The sequence below is a fragment of the Pogona vitticeps genome, chromosome 1, assembly GCF_051106095.1.
Source record: "Pogona vitticeps strain Pit_001003342236 chromosome 1, PviZW2.1, whole genome shotgun sequence".
Classification (NCBI taxonomy): Eukaryota; Metazoa; Chordata; class Lepidosauria; order Squamata; family Agamidae; genus Pogona; species Pogona vitticeps.
Window position 1 is genome coordinate 17,095,615 of NC_135783.1, and position 21,717 is coordinate 17,117,331.

General features: G+C 40.5%; 1 protein-coding gene across 1 annotated transcript in view; it reads left to right on the plus strand.

The window, feature by feature from the left end:
* Nucleotides 1-2,660: 2,660 nt before the first annotated feature.
* ENTPD6 (ectonucleoside triphosphate diphosphohydrolase 6) overlaps nucleotides 2,661-21,717 on the plus strand; it is a 33,920-nt gene continuing 14,863 nt past the window's right edge. The window contains exons 1-5 of the mRNA XM_072988173.2: nucleotides 2,661-2,801; nucleotides 13,772-14,060; nucleotides 16,738-16,814; nucleotides 18,390-18,533; nucleotides 21,461-21,536. Coding sequence (XP_072844274.2) covers nucleotides 13,826-14,060; nucleotides 16,738-16,814; nucleotides 18,390-18,533; nucleotides 21,461-21,536 — 532 coding nt within the window. The 5' untranslated portion in view covers nucleotides 2,661-2,801; nucleotides 13,772-13,825. The remainder of the gene's footprint in view (nucleotides 2,802-13,771; nucleotides 14,061-16,737; nucleotides 16,815-18,389; nucleotides 18,534-21,460; nucleotides 21,537-21,717) is intronic.

Below are 21,717 nucleotides of genomic sequence, written 5' to 3' on the forward strand. Positions count from 1 at the left end.
CTGTGTTGACGCTTCATATTAAAGAATGTGTTCCTGACATAAACACCATAATAACAGCAAAAACAGCGTTGGCCATTTTCATTCATCTTCCCAATGCCAAAATGGCCAAGAAAAGTGGGCCAAGAATTGAAATCAGCACCAACTCTAGCATTAAAGTTTCAGAGAATGAACAGTGGTTCTGTCTCAGGCATTTTTTTGATAGTAGCTGCCAGATCATTGTAGAATTTGTCTTTGACTTCTGTTGTGGACGACAGTGTTGGTGCATATGCACTAATAAGGGTGACCGGTCCCACTGATGAGTGGAGCTGCAGAGACAGGATTCTTTCGCTCTCCACAGTAGGTGGAACAATGGCAACACACAGAAACACACTGGCGGAGTGGAACTGGTAAAACTACCCCTTAAATAACTCACTTACCCTGAAAGGTCTTATTAGGGTTGCTATAAATCAGTTCTGGCTTGATGGCATAAAACAATAGTGCAGAAAAAACACTACCAAAACTCTTCGTGACCCCATGGACCAGAGCACGCCAGGCCCTTCTATCTTCCACTGCCTCCCAGAGCTGGGTCAAATTCATGTTGGTAGCTTTGGTGACAATGTCCAACCATTTAATCCTCTGTCCTCTGTCGTCCCCTTCTCCTCTTGCCCTCACACTTCGTCAACATCAGAGTCTTTTCCAGGGAGTCTTCTCTTCTCATGAGATAGCCAAAGAAAGGACTGTAGCATTCCCTAAAAACATGGATCTGCTTAGGAATGTTGTACCTAATTATATCCACTAGATGTCGCAATGATACAAGAAATAGTTTCTGTCAAAAAGACAAATCAGTTACAATATGAACCTTTGTGGATCGAAATCCGTATTTCAAACACAACACAACAAGGCTCGCCCAGAAACAAATCTGTTATTCTTTAAAGCTATTTTGCCCTTGCACCACTGTTGTCCCAAGCTGCTTTGAATGATGTTCCTTGCTACTCTTTGCAGCTGTATTCCTGATGTCTGCTTTAAATCTTATTAGTTTTAGGTGGAAGGGCAGAGTTTTTTGTTTTTTTAAAATGACCTCAGTAGCTAAAGAATGTTTTAATTTTGTAAATAAGGGAGGCGCTGAACTGGCACAGGAGAGCATTTGCTAAAAAAATTTTTATCTAGTCACGGCTAACACCCCTTGCACAAAGAGCTGATCTTTTGCAACCTGTCAAACATGCTGAGAGATTTACCACTTTCCTGGTTCTTTAACTTTCTGACTCAGAGTAACTGTGAGGCAAAAATCCACCTATTGTTGTAGGGTTTTTTGAGCTTTTTGGCTGTGTTCTTAAGGTTTTTCTTCGTAACGTTTTGCCAGTCTCTAGCAAAAAAAAAACGCACCTCCCCAAGCTCTACCGTTGGTGAGTTGGCGTAGTGTAGTTATTGTGAAAGTGTGCATGCATTCTCTCTATCTCAGCAAAGTAACCTAAGAAATTCACAACGGCATGAACATTAGGCTGATAAATCTTTAAACTGGAAGGGACCCTTTGGATCGAGCTCAGCCCCTGCCAGGAAGGCATGGTGGGGAATCTTCCCATGCCGGGTGGTTGAGAATATTGACCCCAAGAGTCCTGGAAAAAGAAAACTAAAAACTAAAAACAGGGCCTTCTCAGCCGTTGCTCCCAATCTTTGGAATAATCTCCGGCTCAACATTCACCTGGCCCCCAGTGGCTACTTCAGCATTTAAATTATTTCTAGTCAATTGTATGTTGTTTTGTGTATGTGTTTAATTTCAATTTCTGTAGCTGTTATGTTTACTGTTTCAAAATTGCTGTTTGTTATGTTAGAATGTTGTGAACGGCCCAGAGTGGCCTTGGCAGCCAAAAGGGCCGCTTGCAGCATCTTTATTAGGACAAGATCAAGGAAGTCCTGGATAGCGCTGGTGGTTTAGGTCTCTGGCGGCGGTACCAAAGGCTGGAAGTCCAGTTTGATGTTGCATGTTTGTTTATTTATTTGAGTTTTATAAGTAATACAAATTGGAATGCCAACCTCTGGTGCCACAGCCAGAGACCGAAACCACTCAGCTTTTTTCTAAGTTCATTCACATGTTCACCCACCCCCACCCCCAAGTGTATTTTATTTTTAAAAAAAAGTCCTGCAGCCTTCTGAGTTCACACACACAACAACAACAACAATTGGGTATATATTATTATTTTTTTGAAGTTTCCAACCCCCGCCTCAGTGGCTGTATTTTCCTTCTTTTTTAAAAAGCCCCGGAGCCTTTTGAGTCTCTCTCACACACGTGGTTGTATTTTCTTCTACTGTATTTTTAAAAGTTTCCTCACACGGACAACCGCCCCCCCCCCCCCCCAATATGGCTGTAGTTCCTACTTGCGCTAGCGTTTGTATTTCCTTTCTTTTGCTTTTTAAGTCCTGGAGCCTTTTGAGCTCACACACACAAACAACAAAGGGCTATACTGCATTTGCTCTCGTTTTTCCCCCCAAGTCCCCTGTTCGTCAGAAAATACGGCCGCCGCCGCCGTCGGTCCCCCCCACATCCTAATTCTGCGGGCCTCTCGGCGCGCGAGGGTCCATATCCGTTAAAGGGGGAGGAGGAGGGAGGGAGAAGACGACGACGAGAGGGCCAGGCCGCGCGCATGCGCCCTCTCCTCCGGCCTGTCCCCGGCCAGGCCCGCTCCGTGCCGTCGGGGAATGCGGGAGGTTTTTGTGCCGCCTGAGGGAAGCTGGCAGGCAAGCCGGATGGAGAAGGGAGCGCCCTCTGAAGCAGGGCGAGAACCGCTGGGGAGCCTTGGCGGCTTCCCAGTGGGCCGCGGGCTGAGGTGAGTGCGACGGTCGCTGGAGGCTCTCTTCCTGGCCGGCGGAGACTGCCCCGTGCTCCTCGCCCGACCAGCCAGCGCCGCAACCGCCCGGGGACTGTTCGGGCGAGGAGAGCGGGGCAGTCTAAGGCGGGTGATGTAGGAAGAGCGCCGGGTTCGAGAGAAAGCAGGCGCGGGACGTGGGAAGGGAACGGCGCTGAGTTCGAGAGAATAGGCTTTGGGCGGGCGAAATGAACCCATCGTCTTTATGGGTTGTCAATGCCTTTCTTTTGCAGTCAAGCCTTTTCTTCAGGGAGTTCAGGTGCTGCTCCCCAACTACTTGATCCTTATAACAACCCGGGGAGGTCGATCAGGCGGAGAGAGAGAGAGAGAGAAGAGGGACTGGCTTTAAGTCACCCGCAGAATTTCATGGCTCGGACAGGACTTGAACTCGCAGCTCCCGAGTCCTTATTGTTGTTGTTTAGTCGTTAAGTCGTGACCCCATGGATCAGAGCATGCCAGGCCCTCCTGTCTTCCACTGCCTCCTGGAGTTGGGTCAAATTCATGTTGGTCGCTTCGATGACACTGTCCAACCATCTCGTCCTCTGTCGCCCCCTTCTCCTCTTGCCTTCACACTTTCCTAACATCAAGGTCTTTTCCAAGGAGTCTTCTCTTCTCATGAGATGGCCAAAGTATTGGAGCTTCAGCTTCAGGATATGGCCTTCCAGTAAGCACTCAGGTTTTATTTCCTTCAAAATGGATAGGTTTGATTTCCTTGCAGTCCAGGGGACTCTCAAGAATCTCCTCCAGCACCACAATTCAAAGGCATCAGTTCTTCGGTGGTCAGCCTTCTTTATGGTCCAGCTCTCACTTCCATACATCGCTACTGGAAAAACCATAGCTTTGACTATGCGGACCTTTGTTGATAAGGTGATGTCTCTGTTTTTTAAGATGCTGTCTAGGTTTATCTTCACTTTCCTCCCAAGAAGCAGGTGTCTTTTAATTTTGTGGCTGCTGTCACCATCTGCAGTGATCATGGAGCCCAAGAAAGTAAAATCTGTCACTGCCTTCATATCTTCCCCTTCAATTTCCCAGGAGGTGATGGGACCAGTGGCCACAATCTTAGTTTTTTTGATGTTGAGCTTCAGACCATTTTTTGCACTCTCCTCTTTCACCCTCATTACAAGGTTCTTTAATTCCTCCTCACTTTCTGCCATCAGAGTCGCATGATTTGCATATCGGAGGTTGTTGATATTTCTTCCAGCGGTCTTGATTCCGGTTTGGGATTCCTTCAGTCCAGCCTTTCGCATGATGTATTCTGCATATAAGTTAAATAAGCCAGCGGACAATATACAGCCTTGTCGTACTCCTTTCCCAATTTTGAACCAATCAGTTGTTCCATATCCAGTTTTGTTGCTTCCGGTCCCACGTACAGTATATGTTTCTCAGGCGGTAAATAAGGTGGTCAGGCACTCCCATTTCTTTAAGAACTTGCTATAGTTTGCTGTGATCCACACAGTCAAAGGTTTTTGTGTAGTCAACGAAGCAGAAGTAGATGTTTCTGGAACTCTCTGGCTTTCTCCATAATCCAGCGCATGTTAGCAATTTGGTCTCTAGTTCCTCTGCCCCTTCGAAATCCAGCTTGTACTTCTGGGAGTTCTTGGTCCACATACAGCTGAAGAGCCAACCTTGTAGGATTTTGAGCATAACCTTGCTATCATGTGAAATGAGTGCAATTGTACAGTAGTTGGAGCATTCTTTGGCACTGCCCTTCTTTGGGATTGGGATATAGAGTGATCTTTTCCAATCCTCTGGCCAGTTCTCTCTTTCCCTTGCATTTTATTTCCCGTCTCGTCTCTGTAAGGCCTCGTTGGACAGCCACTTTGCTTTTTTGCATTTCCTTTTCTTTGGGATGGTTTTTGTTGCCACCTCCTGTACAATTTAATGGGCCTCCATCCATAGTTCTCCAGGCACTCTGTCCACCAAATCTAGTTCCTTAAATCTGTTCTTCACTTCCACTGTGTACCAGTGGGGTCTTGAGAACTTAATCCGTATTGGAAGGCGGTTCTCAAGTCAAAAGGTTCTCAGGTCAAATCTGCATTTCCCATAGGAATGCATTGAAAACCATTTGATCCGTATCTGCTCTTTTCCGTCCATAGAAACTGGGAAGCTGCTATTCCGCCTTCGACCACTAGAGGGGGATATTTTGTTTCTTTTTTTCTTAGGTCAAGAAAGGTTCAGGGAAGGCAGGGAAAATACAGTCCAGGTAGTACAGTACCAGGCAGTCTGAAGACTGTATTTGCGAAGGCTTTCACGGCCAGGATCTAATGGTTGTTGTGGGTTTTTCGGGCTTCTTGGCCGTGTTCTGAAGGTGGTTCTTCCTAACGTTTCGCCAGTCTCTGTGGCCGGCATCTTCAGAGGACAGCAAACTGTGCTCTGGGTAAGGCTTGAGAGTGGAGTATTTATGGCTGTGAGAAGGCTTGTTTGTGAGAAAGCTATTGTCCTATCAGGAGATGGTTAATTAGTATGTTTTGTTGTGGCTGTATTGTTTTGATAAGGAGGGGAGTTTATCTGTCCCTGTGGTTGATGGGTGTCATTATTTGTGTGTAGTAATCCCCTGACCTTGTGGCTGGGTGGAGTTCGTTGACCTTTTGCACTCTGTGTTTTTGAGAGCTGGGAGCCAGGTTTTGTTGGGTTTCAGACTTTCCTCCTTCCGGTTGAAGTTTTGTTGATGCTTGTGGATTTCAATGGCTTCCCTGTGAAGTCTGACGTAATGATTGCTGGTGTTGTCCAGTCTTTCAGTATTTTGAAATAGAATTTCATGTCCAGTTTGTTTTAGGGCATGTTCAGCTACTGCAGATTTTTCTGGTCGTTTTAGTCTGCAGTGTCTCTCATGTTCTTTGATTCTGGTGTGGATGCTTCGTTTTGTGGTTCCAATGTATACCTGGCCACAACTGCAAGGTATCCGGTATACTCCTGCAGTGGTGATGGGGTCCCTTTTGTCCTTTGCTGACCGTAACATTTGTTGTATTTTTGTGGTGGGCTTGAATACTGTTTGTAAGTTGTGTTTTTCCAGAAGTTTCCCCATGCGGTCTGTGACCCCTTTGATGTATGGCAGAAATACTTCGTTTGTGGGTGGCTGTTTTTCTTCTTCAGTTCGGTGTTGTTTTCTTGGTTTGATGGCTCTTGTGATTTCATTTTTGGAGTAGCCATTTGCCTGTAGGGCCCAATTCAGGTGGTCGAGTTCAGTGTTGAGAAACTGCGGTTCACAGTTCCGATTTGCACGGTCTACCACTGTTTTGATTATGCCTCTTTTTTGCCGTGGGTGGTGGTTGGAGCTTTTGTGTAGGTACCTGTCTGTGTGGGTGGGTTTTCTGTAGACCTTGTGTCCCAGTTGGAGGTCAGTTTTGCGTAGGACCATGACATCTAGGAACGGGAGCTGGCCCTCTGTTTCTTTTTCCATGGTGAATTGTATATTAGGGTGGATGCTGTTGAGATGGTTGAGAAATTCTTCCAGTTTTTTGTGCAGTTGTGGCCAGGTATACATTGGAACCACAAAACGAAGCATCCACACCAGAATCAAAGAACATGAGAGACACTGCAGACTAAAACGACCAGAAAAATCTGCAGTAGCTGAACATGCCCTAAAACAAACTGGACATGAAATTCTATTTCAAAATACTGAAAGACTGGACAACACCAGCAATCATTACGTCAGACTGCACAGGGAAGCCATTGAAATCCACAAGCATCAACAAAACTTCAACCGGAAGGAGGAAAGTCTGAAACCCAACAAAACCTGGCTCCCAGCTCTCAAAAATACAGAGTGCAAAAGGTCAACGAACTCCACCCAGCCACAAGGTCAGGGGATTACTACACACAAATAATGACACCCATCAACCACAGGGACAGATAATCTCCCCTCCTTATCAAAACAATACAGCCACAACAAAACATACTAATTAACCATCTCCTGATAGGACAATAGCCTTCACACAAACAAGCCTTCTCACAGCCATAAATACTCCACTCTCAAGCCTTACCCAGAGCACAGTTTGCTGTCCTCTGAAGATGCCGGCCACAGAGACTGGCGAAACGTTAGGAAGAACCACCTTCAGAACACGGCCAAGAAGCCCGAAAAACCCACAACAACCATTAGTCTGAAGACTGTCTCCCAATCCACTCTCTAAACGCTGGGAGGAGTGAGGAAGCAGACAGGCACCCTTTTCACTGGCCAACAGGTAACTGACAGTTCCAATTTTGCACTTTCCCTGCCTCCCATGTGGTTTTTTTTTCAGTTCTTAACTCAAATCTAAGTATGTAAGTCAAGTCAATATTTTCCTATGAGAGTGGTTCTTAAGTCAAAATGTTCTTAACTCGAGCCGTTCTTAAGTCAAGACCCCACTGTATTCATAAGGGATTTGGTTTAGATTATACCTGACTAGCCCAGTGGTTTTTCCTACTTTCTTCAGTTTAAGCTTGAGTTTTGCTATAAGAAGCTGATGATCAGGACCACAATCAGCTCCAGGTCTTGTTTTTGCTGACTGTGTAGAACTTCTCCATCTTTGGCTGCATAGAATATAATCAATCTGATTTCGGTATTGCCCATCTGGTGATGTCCATGTGTAGAGTCGCCTCTTGTGTTGTTGGAAAAGAGTGTTTGTGATGGCCAGCTTGTTCTCTTGACAAAACTCTATTAGCCTTTGTCCTGCTTCATTTTGAACACCAAGTCCAAACTTACCTGTTGTTCCTTTTATCTCTTGACTCCCTACTTTAGCATTCCAGTCCCCTAGAATGAGAAGAACATCTTTCTTTGGTGTCAGTTCTAGAAAGTGTTGTAAGTCTTCATAGAATTTGTCATTTTCAGCCTCTTCAGCATCGGTGGTTGGTGCATAAACTTGGATTACTGTGATGTTGAAAGATCTGCCTTGGATTTGTATCAAAATCATTCCATCATTTTTGAGATTGTATCCAAGTACAGCTTTTCCCACTCTTTTGTTGACTATGAGGGCCACTCCATTTCTTCCACGAGATTCTTGCCCACAATAATAGATATGATAATTGTCTGAATTGAATTTGCCCATTCCCATCCATTTTAGTTCACTGATGCCCAGGATGTCAGTGTTAATTCTTGCCATCTCCTGCTTCACCATATCCAGCTTCCCAAGGTTCATAGATCTTACATTCCAAATTCCTATGGAGTATTTTTCCTTGCAGCATCAGACTTTCCTTTCACTTCCAGCCACGTCCACAGCTGAGCGTCCTTTCAACTTTGGCTTAACCACTTCATTAGCTCTGGAGCTACTTGTACTTGTCCTCCACTCTTCCTCAGTAGCATGTTGGACGCCTTCCGACCTGAGGGACTCATCTTCCAGCGTCATATCTTTTAGCCTTTTGTTTCTGTCCATGGAGTTTTCTTGGCAAAGATACTGGAGTGGCTTGCCAGTTCCTGCTCCAGATGGAACACATTTAGTCAGAATTCTCCACTATGACCTGCCCATCTTGGGCGTCCCTGCACGGCATAGCCATTAGCTTCTCTGAATTACTAAAGCCCCTTCGCCACGACATGGCAGCAATCTGTAAAGGCAGCACCTGATAGTTTTTTACAAAAAAAGGAAAACAATTGAACCATCTTGCATAATCAGGAACTAAATCCTTGCCCCTATGGATGTCATATTATTTCAGATCACATAGGATGCGTCTTAAAACCAGTCATTGTGAAAAACATCATCTTTTAAAAACTAGTCTCATTATGTGGAGGCTTGGGAGTAAGTCCTATTGAATTCATTGGGGCTTTCTTCTGAATAGAAAGATTAAATGTATATGAGATTAAAATGTGTTTTGTATATGGGTGAGAGAGTAATTAGCGTAATCGAAAATTGTTCAATGGTATCAAATTTTGGTCTCTCCTTTAAATTAGATGGCCCAGTTTCAGATGTTCTCATTGCGTGTATGTGGTTTTTAAAATATATATATTGCTTTCTCATAATGGGCACAATTCTGTTCCATAACTTTGTGCCAACATAAGCTGGATCAGGCACTGCAGACTAATTTACACTAATTAAAAGCTTCTTATCCCACTGTTTTATGTCCAAAGGCTCCCTAAGACTCACTTTTGCCCTAGGGAAGTCTTTGGGAGCCTCAGACCTGGAGGGGGGCAGAGAGGTCTTTCAAAGTCAAATATCACAACTGGCTCTCTGGTGATGGCTGCAGAGCTATCAGGTCTTGCAATTACTTAGCATCAAAGGAGTCAAACAACAAGCTAAAAGAGCATTATTCCCATTTGTACACATAATTATATATTACAGTGAAACAATTAGGGGTGCAGCCTCTAGCGTTTTAAAATTTTAATAAGCCTGAATAATTACTGTACTGTGGGACTTAGGGAACCCTGGGGTTACAACCTATATCAAGAGATACTGAAAGATACATGGAACAGAGTATGATCACAACGATCTCTTAAATCCACCCCAGCAAATATCAGGGAAATGACACTGAAACTCATTTATAAATGTTAGTTGTCCTCACTGAAATGAGCATGTATCACCAAGGAATATAGTACTTTCTGCTGCCAAAATAGGATCGTACCTTCATTTGTGGTGGCTTTGCCCCAGGATAAAAGAATTTTGGCATAAAGTTTTTTTAAAACCCTCATAACTGATATTAAAAAACAAAATACTGTACTGACTTGGACCCTTTATTAGCAACTCCTCAATATATATGAAGATAATAATAGGATTTGAATACACAAAGATCTTACTAACTTTCTGTAGTCAAGGCTCTGCTCACAATTTGAATTTGATCCCAATGAACTTAGATATCTGGCATGAGGTTGACTCAGCCTTCTATCCTTTCAAGGTCGGTAAATTGAATACTCGGCTTGCTATGGTGGGGGACAATGTGTAGCCTGCATAATTAAATTGTTAACCACCCAGAAAAAACTTAAAACACTATGGGGTGATATATAAGCAGCACACTTTGCTTTTTTGGTTTGTTTTCTCTTGTTTCTCCAAATTGTTAGAGAAGTGGCCTGACAGATGGATAACATGGCAGCTGAGATGGTACCATTACCAAAAAGACCATGTCCCCTTCCTCTTCTTTTAAAGCTAAATAAAGAAAAGAAACTGGTGATACTTTCACTAGCATGACCCAGGGTCAACATCTGATGCAGTGATGGGCTATGATCCTTCCACCCCTGTAAACCTGTTTCTATGAGCCTCCTACTTTGGTGAGATACAAAAGACCTCTTAATATTTCAGTGGGAGAAGGCGTTTTGGCAGGTACAGCTTGTTTTGTGTAGGCTAGCTGAGTGGGAAGAGAGCGGCACACCGGGGGTGATTGGAAGGATGAGTGAGGCCGTTGCCACTGCCAGACACGGGAGTGGATATTCTGGCCCCAGGGGCTGGAACCTCGTTAAGTCCAGCTGTTCGGGGGTATTCTTATACGAATACCCCCATCTCTAGTTAGGATGATACAAATAAAAGAAGAAAGTAAGAGTGTTCTACAAGATCAGAGTCCACTCATACTAGTCCACAGGCCAAACGTTTAAACCAGGAAAACTTGACCTATTGTAAAACCTGAAACTTCTGTATGGCAGAAAGCTGAATGAAGACCCAGAAACCCAGAATAGACAAATCTGCAAAAAAAGTAAAAAATTAAAATCACATGAAAAACTGAGCTAAAACATTGACGGCCTTTCTGTCCACTGACACTTCTTTGTCAAGATACCTTCTGTCCCAGAAATACTTCTGATTCTTTTACATTCTGCTTGGCATTTTCCTGCTTATCACTGAAATTTGATTCTATATTTGCAGATGGCAAATCAGGATAAAAAGTGCATTTCCCCACCTTTCTTGCTTAGAAAACAAGGCATCTGGTTGTCTTGGATTGAATGATACTGTTATATCATCTAATCAGGCATGGAGCTATTGAAAGTATTCAGCTCTGTAGCTTGTCCATACTGTGCCATTGTCTTGTATGTTGACCAGGGTCTTATAATCTTTCTGCATATTTCACAACCGAGAAGTCCAGGATGAGAAACATCTTCTGCCCTCTCTTCTAACAGGAAAGTCAATTGTCCTTTTTATGAAACTAACGTCTTCTGTTTGATTTAGTAAGTTCTCCACTCTGTCTCATAGGTCTGTAGTCCAGTCCAGTTCATATGTCTTACCCCTGTATTTAGAAACTCACCCAGCAGGCACTGTGAATGATTTTCTGTAACTGTATATAGGTTGATGTTTCTTTGTGCCTCAAGCCAAATTTCAGTTCCTGTGATGATGTTGCTAGTCCATAGTATCAAACATATAATATGATATGTTGAGGGGAAAAATATTTTATCCATGGTTCTTTGTTTATGGAGAAGCACAACATTTAGTTCCTTGGCCAGAATCCCATTGGCACTCCTATGCAGAATGGGCCCACTGAATCCATGGGAGTTGTATAGTTGTTGTATCATAATTCAACAACTGATTTAGTGATCTACTGTAACTGGACTAGCAATAGAACTTACGCCATTGTGGTTTTGAAAATCATTTATTTGAATTAGTTTTAAGAAATCAAAAGTGTAGATTTAAATGTTATACATAAACATTATTTTGATTAAGCTATTCACATCCTTTCTTAAAAGCTTCTAAAACACTCAATTTTATCCACTCCAAGCGAGGCAATTTCCATAAGCGATGCTAAGAACCATGCTTTTAGTTTGGAATGCTGAGATCATCGTGCAACATAATAATCATGCTGTCAAGTCAATTCTGACTTATGGTGACCTCTTTTAATGGTTTCCAGGTAAAGAATACTGAGTAGTAGTTTACCATTCCCTTTTTCTGTGGGTGCCCTGGGATTGTGCAGCTTGCCCAAGGCCACACAGGTTGGCTTTACTTGCAGGAGACACAGTGGGAAATCAAACTCCCAACCGCTGGCTCTGCAGCCAGATATCTAAACTAATGAGCTATCCAGCCAGAGTGCAGAAAATTCTAGGCAGTGTATATCATATACTCAGATTAGAGATGTGGGAAATGCAATAATTGATGTAGTGCTAACCTGTGTAAAGGAACTCTATCTCAATTTAGCTGGGCGTTTGCTAGCATGCGCATCCTACCGATGCTGTCCAAGAGCAGACTCATTCCTGCGAAAGGCAAGCATTTGTACAAGTCAAGCATATAGTTCTTTACCGTCTTCGGGTAGTTTTAAATGGACTGTCACATAGTGTTTTAATAATCTTTTCCTGTCTCTTTCCCAGAATTGTTTAAGTGATGTTTCTATAACTTTGAGTGAACTATTTTACAACCAGGTCACAACGATACTGTTTGCCTTTCCAGCACAGCTCAGGTTAAGTTGGGAAATGACAGAGAAATATCAAATAACTTAATGAAATATTTTTGTTTTCTTGGGGTGTACTTTTTAAACATATTAATTACTGACCTGGCTGCCCCAGATGGTGCAGGCTTAATATTTAAATATGATAATTCTAAAGGATCAGCTTGCCAGAAGTTCTAATCATGTGCTATTTCAATAAAAAGCCAGTGTCCTCAGAAACGGAACAGTACCCCTGTTCTATCTTACTAGCATAGAATGTTCTTTGCTAGTAAGATAAAAAAAAAGTTCTGTGACTCAGGACAGCTCCAGTAATTGCTGGGGAATGTGTGGCTATTATAAACCCGGAAGAAATGACTCTTGTACAATGTTCATCTTGTTCTTCTGATAAGATTGCAACTGGAATATATGCCAATCAGGGGACAGGTTATGAATCTTCTCATCTGAGTGTTTTAGATTAATTGGTGTTGCTGGGACAGAAAAAAATAGCTGACCCCTCTCCACAAACACCATACCAAAGAAATAATATAAATTGAAGGGATCCCATGCTTGATCATCAAAGAAGACTTGCTAGGCCTACACCATTATAATCGTAATTGTATTAGCATAACAGTATAGGTATTTCTCATTTTCTTTGTCATGTCATCATATTGTCAGAGAGATCAATAAGCTAAGATTTTGGATCAGTGGTTTTCTTTTTCTCTCTCTTTTTGCAAAATTGTATTAAGTTTTAGACACTTCTGATTGTTGGTAACTTGCAGATTCCTACTGCTTTACATTTATGTAATACCCTGAAAATAAGACAGGATATTATACTAATTTGTGCTCCAAAAATGCATTAGGGCTTATTTTCAGGGGATGTTTTATTTTTTTCAGGTACAACCATCTACGTTTATTCAAATACAGTCATGTCATCTTGTTGTTGCTGCACAATGGTGGAGGGCGAGGTTTCATTTAACAGGTTTATTTTTGGGGTAGGGCTTATATTACGAGCATCCTGAAAAATCATACTAGGGCTTATTTTCAGGTTAGGTCTTATTTTCAGTGGAACAGGGTAGGAATGCTAAGTCTAGTTATGTTTGCCTTGTTTTAAAGTGGACTTTTAAAAATGCTTATAAATAAACAGGAACCTGATTGCAAAATGTAATCTCAGTGTTTCAACTGCATTTTGTGTGCCTTTGTAGAAACAATTCTTGATAGAGTTTGTTCTGTTTAATTAAAGACCTATCTTAGGGGGTCTCTTCATAATTTTAAAATGGATGAGTGTTTGCTTTCTACTGCTTGTGCATCCTATTTGTTACAGATTTTTTTAATATGGAAACTAGTTATTCAAAATTAAAGATGCAAAGAAGATGAATGAAGAAGCTCTTATGTCACTGATATGACCAAAGTCAAAGGTTGTGCAGAATCTAACCTCTGTAAAGCACAAGGAATGTTTGGCTCACTATTTTCCACTTAATCTTCAGGTTTTCACAATACTTTGCAAAAATATTTTTCTATGTGCTTTTGAAGGTAAACTTTCTGGTAGTAAATGGAGCAGAAACTCTAAAAGATTCAAACATCTTGGGGAATGGTATATTGAAAGAAAGCAGTAAAAAGCAGGGGTATAATTTCAGCTCTCTCAATTTTTATTTAATTTTGTATTGGTGTTCTTTTATTTTTATTTCTGTTAAATACAGCGGTGTCATGGACAATGCCAATTCGGGGTAAACGAAGAACAGTTAAGGGAAGCCATGAAGATACCAAAGTTGTTCTACGCTTTTGCAGTGTTTACATGTGCTGCTATTTATGCTGTATATGTAAAATGGAATTTGGACTTTAAAACAAAAGATGCTGCTCTTGATTTGGAGAACCAGCTCGACAGGGAGTCATCACAAACAGATCAGTCAGTTTTTTATGGAATCATGTTCGATGCTGGAAGCACAGGGACCCGAGTACATGTATTCCAGTTCTCACAGAAACCAAAAGGTACCTATTTTAGTTCCTAAGACATGCACTATCATGCATTAATAGGAAGCATTAATTATCATGCCAGATCTGTTTAGTAATCTATATAAGAACAATATGTATTGCTATACTTAATGAATGCCTTCCAGGTGAGGCTTTTAAATGTTTATCAAGTAAGTTCTTAAGTTCAGCTGAACACTAAAAAAAATTAAGGTAGAATTGGACTGTGGGAAAATAACTGAGTCTCGTCTTCTGTATTGTTTTTAAAAAGGCACTGTTTGATGTATATTTTAAAATGTATCCATTGTATTTCCTAAAAGCATCACATTCATCTGGAATAATTCGAAAAATATATTCATCATTAAAAAAGTGAGAGCCCCTCACTTTTTATGTTTCCAGCGGTTCATATCTGGAATTAGGAATAAGATGGAAATAGAACATTCAATAGTTATTTAGAATGAAAAGAGTAATAAAATAATTAGAAGATAAGATATTTCTTAAACCTCTCCACTGCATGTGAGTTAAGGCTGTGTAAGTTGATGTTTCCCCATACAAACCATCATCAAAATATTTAGCTGCAGGACCAGTATTTCATACTTTGACATTCCTTGAGAATTCTGAATACTTGGGAATGCAAGAGTGAGAGTGTTTCTCAAAGCACTAAATGGAGAGTTGGAGAAACTACAGTTTACAGCCTGTGCATGTCATGTTGCACCAAAAACGGGACAGGGTACAGTCTTTTTTTATTTTATTTTATTTATTTCTTCCACTTTTATACCACCAATTAGTGCAAGGGTTAACTATTTTAGGTGGTTAACAAGCAGATAAAGCAAAAATAGTCATATAACAATAAAGGTAAATAATAATAAAAATAAAAAGGAATATGAGCAGAATAAATTAGTAAAAACAGCATAAAATAGGCACAGCAAGAATGGCAGCAATGGTTAGATGGGGAGGACACATATGGCAGGTTCCAAGGGATGTCATTAAAAGCTTCTGTAAAAAGCATCATTTTAGGCAACCTCTTGAAGGTTGAGATGGAGGGGGCCAGGCATAGTTCAGAATTTCATGATTTCTTCATTCTTTGTTGTTCTTTCGCATCGTTGGTTATTTGTGTTGAAGAAACAGAGCCAGACTGGCAAGGGCACAGGGAATATCCTGAGAAAAGTCCTCAGGAAACAGCCCAAATGGATGCCCTACTTCCTTTTGGAGCTGTAATGGATTAAAGTATACTACAGATACCTGTAGAGCCATTGATTATGCTTGTTCAGATATTTTAATATTGTATCATATTCAGATAATACAACTTAATTGCAGTTTTCATACAATTAGGATATTTTATTATAATTACTGTATTTCTGTCTTGCCTTTCAAGATACAAATCCTTCTAAGTTTCAAGAATTCCAATAAGAATATTTTAAAATTACAAAAAACAGTGCCAATATAACTCAAGTCATTTAGATTCTTTCCGACTTGGCATTTCTTAGTAGAGAATGTCTTGTCTTTCTTTTGATATACCTACTGGCTGAAATCCTGTTGTGTAGGGTCTACCTGTACAAATGAATGGTGTCATTGCTGACTGAAGGGTTCCTTTCAAACATTGTGTATGCATCTTCAGTGCAGTGTGTGAGAACTGGGCGTACTCTGAAATGGCAAAAAGAGACCTTTAATCAGGGGTAGAGATGGGGACAAATATAAAAACGAATTGGTTTTTTTGACAAAAATAGCCAGTTCGTTAAATATTCGTCGATCTGTATTTGTCAAATTTTAAGTCCTGATGAATACGATTGACAAATATTTTCCCATTTTTATTTGTCCTTCGTAATTGAAAAACAAACATTCTGTCTACCAGCCACCGATCAGCTCATCGGCAGGCTGATAGGCAGCCACCTACCCCTGCAGCTACTCACCCCCAAAGCCTACCCCCACCCCTTCCTCCTAGCTCCACCACCACCGCCGACGTGCCCTTACCATAATCGCCACTTCTGAAGTCTCCATCTGGCCTTCACAGCCATGGCGGGAGGGAGACTGACTGCCCTTTGCAAAGATGGTGGCTGTGGCTTCACTTAGGGTAGGGAAGCTGCAAGATGGCTGCTGTGGCTTCATTTAAGGTAGGGAAGCTGTAGCTGTTTTCTTTGCAAAGGGCAGCTTGGATTCCCTTAGCCTGCCTTAAGGGAATTCCCTTACCACTGCCTTAAGGGGGGGGAGGTGGCAGCAAGGGCGCAGGGGTGGTTTTTTTAAATACCCCCCCCCCACAAATCAATGAATAACTTTGTTATTTGTTGCTTCATAGGGGCAACTTTGTTCTTCGTGAGTCGTCAACTTTTGACAACTCACGAAACAGGACAACTCGCCAAAATGGTGAGTTGTCCCCATCTCTCTAATCAAGAGCAATCTTGAACAGACCAGATGGGTGGGATACAAATCAATCAATCAATCAATCAATCAATCAATCAATCAATCAATCAATCAATCAATCAATCAATCAATCAATCAATCAATCAATAAATAAATAAATAAAGATGTAGGGAAATCTATGCAAACTGATTTCAGCCACTGTATTATACAATAGAGTTCCACTGTAATTCCTTGATCAGACTGCTTTGTTTTCTTCTGTTTTTAAAATTTGGAAACTGAAATATAGTGTATTGGGCCAAACTACGTATATTTTATTGTATTAACATTTGTTTTTTAACAGAAATTCCTAAACTAATCCACACCACATTTAAAGCGCTGCAGCCGGGACTTTCTGCCTATGCTGATGATGCCGATAAGGTAATTAGAGCTTTAAATTCCAAGAGAAATGGGTGTATATGTGCTTCTTACTTTCTGTAATCTGAAAATCAACAGTTTAGTTCATAGCTGTGCACACTTACATGAGAGTTAAATCCTTTGAACGCAACAGGATGTGTTTCTGAATAAACTATTCTATTGTCAATTTTACAACCCTTTTCTAATTATGTTATGCATTACTTTCTGTTAAATAGCAGGCATAGCTCCAGACTATGATTATGGGATTATGTCAACACAATCCACTACACACTTGCTTCCCAGTCCTTAACATTGTTAGTCAGAAGCAAATCCAATTGATTTTAATGGGACTGACATTTCAGGCTGTGATCCAGAGCATTCATATTCGGCACAAAGGTCATTTATCCACAATACTGCTATATTCAACTTTGCAGGGCTGTGTACTTGCTTATTACTCACTCCCATACAACTTTTAATTGGGGGCAGGATGGGGAGAAATAGATATAAACTAAAAAAATAAGCTAATTTTTTATAATTTCCAAGGAGTAAGGATTCCCAATGTCTTTTTCTAAATGGACAAACAAGATAAACATTTCCTCTTTCTTTCTTTCCTTCCTTCCTTCCTTCCTTCCTTCCCTCCTTCCTTCCTTCCTTCCTTCCTATCAGAGCAATTTAGAATTATGGATGCATATGAAATATAAATAAAAACAAATAAAAATGTTAAAATTTTTGACCATTAACATTATCTCAGCCAGTTACTAGATCTCTTGTACATATATAGGGGCATAAAGTGCATGCATTAAATTTCATTAAAACAAAACCTTTTATAGGTCAGGGTTCAATCTAGAGTGATGCCTAAATACTTTGGGGCAGGACAATGTTCCAGAACCTTGTTTTCCGAGCTAACTTGGACCTTCCTCTCTGCTCCTCTGTTTTTAAGTGGAAGGCACAGACCTGTGTTTTTAAAAGGTTTGATTTTAGCTGTAAAGAAAGATCTTCATATGCAAAAGTTAGCTGGTACTTGATCACCTCAGAGGTTTCCCTCTGGACTAACAAGGCAGGATCGTCAGCATACATGAAACATCTGGAGTATGATAATATTTGTTGATAATTTGAATAATTAAATATAGATAAAAACAAATCAAAATGTTAAAATAGACTATTTTTAACCAGAAGCAGGCTGTATTTTACCATTATTGTCTACTTTGCACTATGTTTTCTGTTCTTATTAGCAGCAGCTCTTCAAGGTCTTGAGTAAAGATTTTTCTCATCACAATCACAAAACATTGGGCCTGGAGAACACTGAATACTTCAGCTGTTGCAGCCAACAACTTCATCAACCACAGGCAACATGGCCAGTGATTAGGGATCATGGGAACTGTAGTCCAAAACTTTAGCCAGCAGTTCCCCACTCCTTTTCTATCTGAACCTTTTAAATGGAAGTGAAATAATATTTCAGATCTAGTCTTTGCACCATGTTCCTCCTTCATAAGTGACTTGAAGCATGAAGATTTGAATATTAATGTTGATTCATCTCTGTTGAAAGTATTATTTTGATAACTGCTAAAATAGAACCGTCATGCTTTTCCATGCACCCAGAGCACTGAAGGAATAAATGAGCTACTGACAGTTGCTAAAAATGATGTTCCTGAAAAATTGTGGAACTCTACACCCTTGGTCCTTAAAGCAACAGCTGGTTTAAGACTGCTGCCAGGAGAAAAGGCACAGATACTGCTGGATAAGGTATTTTCTGCTTTAATCCTTTTGTGCTTTTAGTAGATAAATTAATACAGCTTATATAAGCAGAGCAGATACCAGTCTTGCTGAAGCTATCCACCATCCATATTTGAGTTGATTAGCTAAAAGCTAAGTGTTCAGAATAAAGATGAGTATCGGGGACTGGAGGTCTATATCACAAAATACTGAGATTTCTATGGATGTAGTTAATATTCATAGATCCTCTCAAGCTTTGGAAGTTGGTGGTGCTGTCAGTATTCTGGTGACAGTCATTATATTTCTTCTTAATATAAAGCTTGTCCTGAACAGATCTCTGGAGGCTGTACAAGGATCAATGTGAATGAGCAGAATTTTAATCCAGATGAAGACAGAGGTGTTGATGTTACTGAGGTCCACATGGAATTATTTTTTTGTCTCTGGATGGGAATGCATTCTTATTGAAAGATACAGTTTGTAGTCTGGGAATGCTCCTTGATCTATTCCTGTTGTTATGTACCATCAAGTCTCTGTCTAGGAATAGCTAATGTACCAGCCACAGATGGTACAATAATCAAAGTTATTCCTTACCCTGGAGGTTGCTCATGCCACCATTGTCAGTTGTAAACCTAGGAGCATCTCCAGACTATGCATCTCTTCTTTCAGGGGAAGTGCAGTCCCATCACAGGCTGTTTCCCTAATTCACCATTGGAAACTCTTGTTCATACGTTTTTGCACTGCCCGCTTCACTCGATCGGCCGATCAAGGTTGATAGCCTCCATTTTATTAAAGCTGGGAGGGAGGTCAGATCTGAATAAAGTTTACTATATGCTGGCGGCCGAGATGACTGACGTGGTAGAAAGAGTCTCAGACTTCCTTGATACTATTGTTAGGAGACGCACCGTTGTCTCTTTAAGGATGTCTTAACACTTTTCTGCCCTCTTGATGCCTATATATGTAGTTACCTAACAAACCATCGTGACTATGTCCAATTTTTCCTTATGCCAATAAAGATTTTATCTACAGTTGCAATTCTGGGACTGCTGCCGCCTCCCCCTTATATCCTCAGCTATGGACTTTACAGCTGACTGGATAGTTTAGTGGTTTAGAAGGTTGGGAGTTCAATTCCCCACTTGGCCTTCTGTAAGTGGAGCCAGCCTGAGTGGCCTTGGGTAAGCTGCACAGTCCCTGGACGCCCCCAGAGAATGGAATGGTAAACTACTTCTCAGTATTCTCTACATGGAAAACCCTGAAAATGGTCACCATAAATCAGAATTGACTAGATGGCTCATGATGATGAACTTTACTGTAAAGTATAGTATTAATTTTTTAAAACAAAACTTTATTTTCTTAAATTAAGTATTAGTTTTAAAGTATTAATTTTTTAATAGGCATTTCCATCTATGGATATCTGTTGAAGATTTCAGCCACTGAGTCAATTCTACCACTTTTAAAATATTTAATGCTTAATGTGTAATTGTTAATTTGTAACTATTTAATTATTGCTTTATATTATGATGCTTATATGTTAATTTTATTTTACATTTTTAGTATTGTTTTACTGTTTGATCATGTTGTGAACCACCCACAGTGGTCATAGGCTAGATAGGTAGTATACAGATCAATCGAATGAATGAATGACTAAATAAATAAATATTTATAAACAAATAAATAACAACAAAAATATTGATTGATTCAATCAAATAAGTAACTTCTGATTTATGGCAAACCCTAATTTGGTTTTTGAAGTATGTGAGATGTTCAAGGAGTAGTTTGCCATTGCAACCCACCAGTGAGTTTCCACTGCTAAGTGAGCATTTGGGGAACATAGACGGAGCCTCCTCAAAAAGTGTTGTACACTTGGGCAGCCCCTGAGCAACAGTATATAGCTGGCCAATCCTTCACTTCCAGAAGCTACCCAGAAATGCTGGCTATATAGCAAAGAAGAAAACAATCAGAACTAGAGTGGTTTTCCAGGCAGACCTCTTCTTGACCATGAATATGATTTTTCTAGATTATGTGTGAAAGCCTTTTTGGTGGATTGAATACCCTCAAATGTATTTGTATAGATCCATACAGTAGCATTGTACAAATGTAAAACTAAACTGTGGTTTCATAGACTGGAGTAGCACATAAACCTCTGTGTTTCTGTTGCCCTTAGTCTCCTTCCCCCAATACATCCTTTTTTCCTTCTCTTCAAGTTCAGCAATGAATCTGACAGCTGGGGTAAAACTAGATGTGTTTTCCTGTGATTAAAATGTTTTTCCTTGGATAATTTCCTAAGAGATGCATACTGTATTTCAGTAGTCAGACTTCCAAAGCAAGCTTGTGTGTACTTTGCAGTGATCTATCAGAAAAAAAAGCTCACTAAGTACAAAATACAGAAGTGAGGAATTTCAGGTGCTGTGACAGTCAGACATCTTTCACCACTTGATTGAGCAGCACTTTTAAATAAGTGTTAAGCTTATTGTCTGCTTCAGATGTAACACAAAAGAAAAACAAATGGTGGAGTGAGCAGCTGTGAATGGGTGTTATACAGCACATGTAGTCAAGGTTAGCTGTTGTATATGCTGTGACTTCTTATCTTCTCTGTCAACTAATTTCCAAGCTAAGTAATCCTGCAGAGAGTCACATGTAGTGAAACACTGTGAATTTATTGCTTTCCAAAAGCTGAGTATTCCTTGCCTTCATGCTAAAGTACAGAAAGGGAAAAATCCCTATTAACAATGTTGGGTTTGCTCATTTACATAAGAAAATCGCAAATAGATTTCTGAAACGTAATATCATTTCCTAGGGTGCACACAAGGAAGTGTTTACTGTAGACCTGCATTTAAATGAAAGGAAAATCATGGTAATTCTCTGTGTATTTGCCAAAAGTCAGAACATTTATGCTAAATAACTTAATCTTTTCTGGGACAGGGAAGGATAATGCTACAGTACTTTAAATTCTAATTTAGGTGAAGGATGTGTTTCAAGAGTCTCCATTTTTGGTAAGCGACAATTGTGTCTCTATAATGGATGGAACATATGAAGGTAAGCTGAATTTCTTGTTCATTGACTTAATACTGTACAATTGTTTTGATTTTTGCTCATATTCAGTTGTTTGCCAAATTCGTGTGCAGCGTTCTTTGTTCAAACAGTTTTTACAAAACAACTAAGTAAAAAGGCGGTTGTCAACACTGCATGTTGATCTTATGTGGAGCCAGAGATCGGA